Below are 7,907 nucleotides of genomic sequence, written 5' to 3' on the forward strand. Positions count from 1 at the left end.
CTCCTCCTCCTCCTCCTCCTTCGCTGCTGCCACCGCCGTCGCCTCTTCCTCCTTCTCCTCTTCCTCTCTCCGCCACCATTTCCCCACTCCCCGGCACCGGGGCGCTGAGCTAGACTATGGGGACCAGGTTGGGGCTGAGCAGCGGCAGAGCGGGCGGCCCGGTCACCGTGTCCACTGCAGCAGGGATGGGGGGGCTCCGTGGCTTCGTGGCTTTATCTTGACATGGCTCCTCTCCGTGCTGCTAGCAGCGCCGCCGCCTCCACTGCTCCTCCTGCGCCCGCCGGCTGCGGGTAGCGAGCGGGCCACGGTCTCGGTCTCTTGTCTGAGTCTCTCAGTCTCTTGCTTAAGTGGGGGGGGGAAGTTTCGGGAGGGGTTCCTTTTTTGGTTTTGTTTTCCTTTTTTTATTTTTTTGTCAAGAGAGGAGGGGGGGATACTTCTTCCCCTCTTCTTAACTTGGTCCGACGAATTTGCTAACTTAAAAACTTTTAACCCCGACTAATCAAACGCCTAGGGGGGAAAATGTCTGGAGAGAGGAAGAAAATAACCTGATAATTGGGGATTTGCTTTTGGGGGGGAGGGTGTTTTAGAGGTTTAAAATTGCAACCTAGACTTGCAATTTAAAAAAAACCTCGCAAAAAAAAATTCGACACCGAAAACCTGTTTTGCGAAAAAAGCAGGAGCAAAACTCTCCATGTTTTCCAAGTCGTGACCATGAAGTGAGAGGGGAGACGCCGTGCTACTGCGGGTGTCCCGCTGCCCTGGGCACAACCCGCCCGCTGCAGCCTCTGCCGTCTTGTGTAGAGAGAGGCCTCGGGAGAAGCGAAGAGCATTGGCCATGCACAGCCTCGGCTAACCGTGCGTGCTGTGGAGAGCAGCAGCAGAGAGAGAGCAGGATCCCCGGGGGATCAGCAGCCCAGGGAGCGTGTGAGGTGTTGGGGGATGTAGGGCTCTCCCGCTGGTAAGGAGCCCGGGTTTGGGGCACTGATTAGGGTTTTAGTCTCTAGGTCAGATAATACTGTCCCTTGAACCCCTGCCCACCCCTCGTCTATGGCCATCATGATCCCTCTTCTCTTTGGCAGCAGTAGCCTCAGGGCGATGATGTGCCTGATGATGAGCAGGATGAAGTTAGAAATGACTCCGCTGTTTTTTCTCTTTGCTCCCCTGCAAACCAGCACTGTGTTGTCTGTAGTTGATTTTGTTGTTGTTGGCAGAGAAATGTCATATCTCCCAGGATGTGCACTCCTCCTTTGCACCCTTTTCTCTGCTCTCCACCAAGTGTAATAATTCTAAAGGAAAAAAAAAAGACGGGCAACATAGCAGTAGTGGAAAGCTGAGAATAATAATCAGTAGAGTCATGAATCTGGCTGGGGTAAAACGCAATTTGTAATTTCAGCTTCGTTTTTTTTTTTTTGTAAGCAGAGCAAAAGTACCCCCCCATGGATTGGGCTTGTGCCAGTTGCTTTTTATTGTACACATAAATTGTGATAAAATTTGTTTTTGTTGTTGTTTTTTTTTTTTTTTTATTCTTGCCCACTTATTCCTGCGGCTAAAGTGTTCAAATTTTTGTCTTCAAAATTCTTAGGGTTTTTTTCTTGGTTTATTGTAAAATCTCTTGTCCAGCCATGGCTGGACAACTACTTATTTTGTTTCTTGACCCCTCCGATACGACATTCTCGTAAAATATTGCCTGAGGTGCGGTTTTGGGTTACATTAGCGTTTTATCTATTCAGTCGCATTAGCAGGAATAGAACGACTTGTTTCTGTTGTACTTGAGTCTTACGAAAAGGTGCCCATAGTTTAGCGACAGTTTCCAAAGGCTTTAGTACCACCTGTATTACAAAATGGGGGACCCAAACTCCCGGAAGAAACAAGCTCTGAACAGACTTCGTGCTCAGCTTAGAAAGAAAAAAGAATCTTTAGCTGACCAGTTTGACTTCAAGATGTACATTGCCTTTGTGTTCAAAGACAAGGTAACTTGGTTTTAATGTTTCTCTCTTACTGCGTTGTCTTGCAGTGCGTGTTAACTACGCTGTGCAAAGTCTTGCTGCCAGATTGCATCTTATGATTTATCCTGAATAGATTCCTTTGACTCTTTAACATTTTTTTAATTGCTATATTTAGTTTATGTTTGATTTTTGTATGTTTGTAGTCTTGTAATGCAGAGGGTGCCACTGTCTCATTAAATGATGTCTTGGTAACTTCTGTATTGGCAACTGTTTTTCAGAGTTAATACTGTAATTTTGCTAAACCTAATCGGGGTCTGAATTGCATAACTGTTGGCTGTGAACAGTGGAATTGAAAAGGGAGGCCTGGCTGTAGCGATTGCTAAAGTTACTTGGCTTATCTGGTTAAAGCAGAAGGGAAGATCTGGCAGTTGAAGGGAGGAGTTGAAAAATGTGATATTGAAATGGCCCAAGTGCGCAGGCATATGTGAAACTGCTGCTACCATTTTGGAAGGGAAAAGAGGAAGTCTCTTAACTTGGCTGCTGCTGGATGCTGTGTGTCTGGGCCGGGGTGGGGAGCCTGGTGGTATTTCTAAAGCTAACTATAGATCCAGAATTGTAGGAGAGTTTCCCTGCACAGAAGGTGAAGAAAAGTAGGTGTTTATACTAAGTGAATGTGCTGAACAAATTATGAGGAAGTGAAGGTAGAAGCAAATGGCGAGTACCTAATGCAGGAAATATGTGTAGATGAGCACTGAAATCGTTTAATCCCCTCGTGTATAGTTTTCGTGTTTGTTGTAAGTTATGTGTTTTTTAATGAAGACTCTTATTCTTTGCATTTTTTTAAATTGAAAGTTCCCTTAAAATTCTAAGTTCAGTTTGCTTTTTTTCATCAGTTCTAGTGCAGAGATGGATATAGAGGGATGTAATTTATTGGTATTGTCTCATAGAGAAGTGAATGTTTAAGCAGTGGTAACAATTAAATTTTCCTTAGATTACACGGCTTTTAGTGCTTTTAGTTGGAGCATTTGTAGTGCTTTGTGGTTGTTTTGGAGAAATTTGTTGTAGATGTGTGGTTTAAATCCTACAAAATTTCCTTATAGTGCAGTGAACTGAAGATGTCTATCCAGTACCAGTTTGCACAAAGTAGGAGTTTAGTTCAGCTTAGCTTAGTCAGCAAATATAATAACATAACAAGCAAATATGCTTGTTATGTATGTTCTGGCTGGGGATGTCGAGGGCTGTTTGATAAAATATGCTTTGTCTGTCGTAGTTCTTAAATAGGTCGGGACTTCTTGTGAGCTGCAAAAAAACCTGTTAGAAGCAGACATACAACTCTAAGCAATTTTACATAAAGCAAAAACCGTTCTTCCAAATTTCCCATAATGTTTTTGTGTTGCTTGACAGATACTGAAATACTTCTAGTGAGTATAAAAGTTACTTAGCAAATTAATATAGTCCTTCTTTGAGGATCTTACGACTTGTAGCTAGCTTCAGATTGGATTTTGATCACCCACTGTTACCAAATGTGGCACTGAAAGACTTTTCATAAAAGGTCAACTGTAAAATATTGCAAAGGGAAAAAAAAGTGTTACTTGATTTGCAAAGAGAAGCTTGCAGAGGGGTCTTGGTCAGCCCATAGTCATGTGTTCTACATGATAAAAGCACAGTTCTGTTAATGTTTAGATACAGCCTTAATGTTTGTAAGGTTAGCATGTAAATCTGTGTCTTTGGAGACTACAAAACCATGTTCAACTTCTTGAAAACTTGTTCGACTGATTCTGTTTAACTTATAAAATTTTGCCTGTAAATTTTAGTGTGGCTTGTGTCAAAGTCCTAACGTGATGTGTGCTTTATGCATGAATGCAGACAGAAATTAACAAATTCTGTTATATCTATAATTGCCTAGAAAAGATTGTAATCATAATGTAACCTGTGCTTTTTTTAGAAGAAGAAGTCAGCGCTTTTTGAAGTGTCTGAAGTGATACCAGTCATGACCAATAATTATGAAGAAAATATCCTGAAAGGTGTGCGGGATTCCAGCTATTCTTTGGAAAGTTCCTTAGAGCTTCTGCAGAAGGATGTAGTACAGCTTCATGCACCCCGCTACCAGTCTATGCGCAGGGTAAAGTTCCTCTACACTTGCTGAATTCTAGTTTTTCAGCACTTGGGCTTTTCTTTGTGAATGTTAAGGCTAACCTTGCTGGTTTTAGTTTTTCAGCTCTTCTGCTGCACAAGGGTTCTGAGGGCATTTGTTTATGGGGTATTCTGAAATTCATTTTAAATATGTAGCGCTCGAGCTTTATCTTTCATCTGTCTCATTCAGATATCCCTTGGAAATTATTCTTTTTGCCATCCTTGTCCTTTAGTAGGCATGTGTTAATTCTTGCAGCAGCTTCTGCTGTACGGTGGTTTTGCTTTATGAATATTGGAAGATAGTCTTTGCTCATGTTTTGTTGAAGTTGGAATTTATATAAACCGGATACTGATACTAAAGCTCACTGGAAGGCAGTGAAGGCTTTAGTTGTGCTGTAATGCAAATGGAAAATTACACAAATATGGTAATAAGAACCACCTTTAAATTACGTGCCTGTGTAAATAAGTTGCTTATCTTTGACTAATGGAAGGGAATGTAAGTACAGAACTTTACTATTTACAGGATGTGATCGGCTGTACCCAGGAGATGGACTTCATTCTTTGGCCTCGTAATGATATTGAGAAGATAGTCTGTCTCCTGTTTTCTCGGTGGAAGGGATCTGATGAACCCTTTAGGCCTGTTCAGGTATTTAACTTTAAGTAACTTACACTTGGAGGGGAGGATAAATAACCAGATTTAACCAATAAGTTGATAAGATACGTGACTTCTGTGGATGTTGAACAGTATGCTGTTCTTATTTATAAAGTAGTCGATGTTTTGAATGCCAAATTCTGCTTCCTGTCTTGGTGCACCATTATGTTATCACTTCCAAAATTTAAGTGTTTGAAGGATCCTTGCAAATGACAGGTATGTATAAATACCTCTTATGTTAGTATTTGTAGAAGTGGATTAGGTGTGGCTCTTAGTACAACTGAATCTTTGTCTAAATATGGTGTTGCTAAGGTTTTGTGAGTATCCCAGGTTGCTGTATTATGTTAGATGAAAGAGAGTCTGAGATGGATGGAATTCTTGCTTTATAATGTTACCTCGAAATAGACTTCAAACATTTTAGACTATTTCTTCAGTAGCTAGCTTTAGCTGTTTGTTCAAAAATCTGAATGCAATGTCATGTATTTTCTGTGCTGGTTTTGCAATAATAGTAAGTTATCGGAAGAAATGTGCTGTATTGTTGATGCACGGTGGTTTGCCGCAACAAGCTAAATCTGGTTTTATATAAGGCAGTTGAAGCTGTACCTTTGAGTTGTTAATTCATCATTGCAATGACTAATGTCAATGTTGGCAGAACAAAACTAGGGAATTCTTTAAATTGTGCCAAGTCTCCGGTGTGTCATCGTTTCTGTGGTCCCTAATTTCTGCTTTTCATAGATGAGAAAAGGAAAGAAACAAAAGTGGTTGTAAAGCCCCAGATTGAAGGAAATTGGTTAAATGTGAGCTTTAGCTTAATAAATGTTATTCCCCTCCCTCACGTAATGCAGGCCAAGTTTGAATTTCATCACGGTGACTATGAAAAACAGTTTCTGCATGTTCTGAGCCGAAAGGACAAGACTGGAATTGTTGTCAACAACCCTAACCAGTCAGTGTTTCTCTTCATTGACAGACAGCACTTGCAGGTAAACTTATTTTGTTCCTCTTTAACAAGTGTGTTTTAATCATAAAATGTTTTTTCTTAGGAACATCAGTGATTTTACTGCAAAATCCTCAAGTAGAAAAATTGATTGTGAATTCATGCTTGCCTTTCAGCAGTTTAAGAGGAAACTTATGTTATAAATAGGATTCATACATGTAAAAACTGTGTAGTCCACAGATGTGTTCATAGAATTTATTTAATATCCTTGTATTAAAAATTAAGTTCTAAAATACTCAGCAGTGTTTTGGAAAAATTAAAACATTGTCTTAATTTGGGTGGTACTACAGAAATTATTGAAGTGAAGAATGAACAGAATAGGGAAAATATTTTAGACGTTGGAGGACACAGACTTAATTTTGAATTCAGGCTGTTTATGTAGATGAAATAGTGGCTTTTAAATGTCTATTCTTCTACAACCCACAGCAAGCTAACAATAGGGCTGAATCTGCTGGCTAATCGTGAGTTAACTTTCATGTTTAATAGCTTTTTCTTTGGCTTTTCTTTGCCTCTAGACTCCAAAAAACAAAGCTACAATCTTCAAGTTATGCAGCATCTGCCTGTACCTGCCACAGGAGCAGCTCACTCACTGGACGGTTGGTACCATAGAGGATCACCTCTGTCCTTACATGCCAGAGTAAGGTACTGGCCAGCAAAATGGGGAAGATCACGGAATGCAGCAGTGGATTTTCACTTTCCTCACCACTTTATTCTTTCAGAATTTAGAAGAAAATGGACTCATGTTCAGAACACTATACATTGTGAAACTTGATCATCCTGGATTTTCTTTATCATTGTATCTCAGAACTTTACAATTTTTTTTAGATGTCTTCTGCATGGACCTTGTGAAAGAGAGGATGCTCTGCACACTCCTGCACTGCATCAGCATCTTACTAAAATGTGAAATGAAGGGACTGTACACTGAAACAAATGTACCCGAAAGCACAAGGTGATCATTTGTGGTGGTGTTCCCATTTGTGCTGGTCATGCCCCCTAACATCTATAATGTTAACCATCAGTATTTGGAGGGTGAGAAGTGAATGTAACGGGTATAAAAGCCTTATAGCTTTGCTGTTAATGATTGTATCAAAGAGCACTATCATTCATTTTAATGAACAGAAAAGTGGCTATTACAATAGGAAGTAAATGCGGGAAAGAAATCTTTCTTTTTTAAAAAAAAAAGCATCTCATTTAATGTGTAGGCAGTTTTTGCCTCTTTTATTTTGCTGGGCCATGTCTAAGTTTACTGGCACTTTCGTTTTGGATCTCTTTCCCCAAGTTGCTGTATAACTGTATGAAAGTATTCTTTTGAGTTGGATGCATTTATACAGATGAGGCAGACCTGGAGTCTGAAGTTGCTAAAGCAGCTAAAAATAAAGTAGAATAGCTGCAGAAACAATGTTGGTAGAGGATTATTTTTTCTTGAGAGTTGAGACTTGTAAACTTGCAGGTGAACTGTGCAGGAAATACTGGTTTCTAAAACATTTCTTATGGAAAACCCACTGAGGTTTTTTCTTTTGAAATAGACATTATAAAACAGTGTAAAATAGTGTTTGGAGTGTCAAAAGTTGGTTCTGACAGACATTTTAAGATTGTGCAATGATAAAAGGAAGACTACTGTATAGTTTTGATGACAAAGAAAGCTCTGCTTAAGGGTTGAGTACTTTACTGGAGTAAAACTGCATAAGCCTGCTCCCTTTGGATAAAACTAGTGCTTACCTGTTTAAAACTTGTATTTAGCTTTTGTTTGGAATTGGAAAAAATTGGAACTTAAATAAATTAGCTGAAAGATGACTGGTTTTATTTATGGAAATTCTGTAAATTGAATTTTAGTAGTGTCATGCATCTTGACAGTGTCACCCATTGCAAACACTGAAAATGTGTAGACTGTAAAATGGTATTAACAAAGATAAGTGGCAAAGGTGTTCTTACATATGTGGGCAATATGTTTTGAAAAGTAGCCGTCGGAAATAATCTTATCTGTGTACCAACAAAATAATACGGTAGTATTTTTAGTTCTTTGCTCATAAGGTCCTACAGGTTAAACTGGACCAGACTAGAAAAACACCACCTGAAAGCTGCAACTTCACATTAACAGATGCCTTGAGTTATAAAGAAATATCTTGCAGTACTGCTCTACAGAGTGCTAAGACTTTCTAGAATATTTAGTAGCCACCATAAC

General features: G+C 39.7%; 1 protein-coding gene across 2 annotated transcripts; it reads left to right on the forward strand.

The window, feature by feature from the left end:
- Positions 1-6: 6 nt before the first annotated feature.
- C2H6orf62 (chromosome 2 C6orf62 homolog) lies at positions 7-7,519 on the forward strand. 2 transcript variants are annotated; one of them, XM_026842131.1, is made up of 5 exons: positions 7-1,970; positions 3,892-4,068; positions 4,603-4,725; positions 5,577-5,711; positions 6,241-7,519. In XM_026842131.1, the coding sequence occupies exons 1-5, from the start codon at positions 1,842-1,844 to the stop codon at positions 6,364-6,366; spliced, it is 690 nt and encodes a 229-aa protein (XP_026697932.1). In that variant the 5' UTR covers positions 7-1,841; the 3' UTR covers positions 6,367-7,519. The 2 variants fall into 2 exon arrangements, with proteins under 2 accessions (XP_026697932.1, XP_026697934.1); XM_026842133.1 differs by having other exon boundaries at positions 3,895-4,068.
- The last annotated feature ends 388 nt before the right edge of the window (positions 7,520-7,907 follow it).

This window comes from Athene cunicularia (assembly GCF_003259725.1).
Source record: "Athene cunicularia isolate RWA chromosome 2 unlocalized genomic scaffold, athCun1 chr2_part1, whole genome shotgun sequence".
Taxonomy (NCBI): domain Eukaryota; kingdom Metazoa; phylum Chordata; class Aves; order Strigiformes; family Strigidae; genus Athene; species Athene cunicularia.

What these genes read in the sequence shown, in the direction of transcription:
- C2H6orf62 (XM_026842131.1), top strand. Translation starts at nt 1,842, where the DNA reads ATGGGGGACCCAAACTCCCGGAAGAAACAAGCTCTGAACAGACTTCGT. An exon ending in GCTACCAGTCTATGCGCAGG is followed by an intron (nt 4,069 to 4,602) that starts GTAAAGTTCCTC and finishes TACTATTTACAG; the next exon opens with GATGTGATCGGCTGTACCCA. An exon ending in AACCCTTTAGGCCTGTTCAG is followed by an intron (nt 4,726 to 5,576) that starts GTATTTAACTTT and finishes CACGTAATGCAG; the next exon opens with GCCAAGTTTGAATTTCATCA.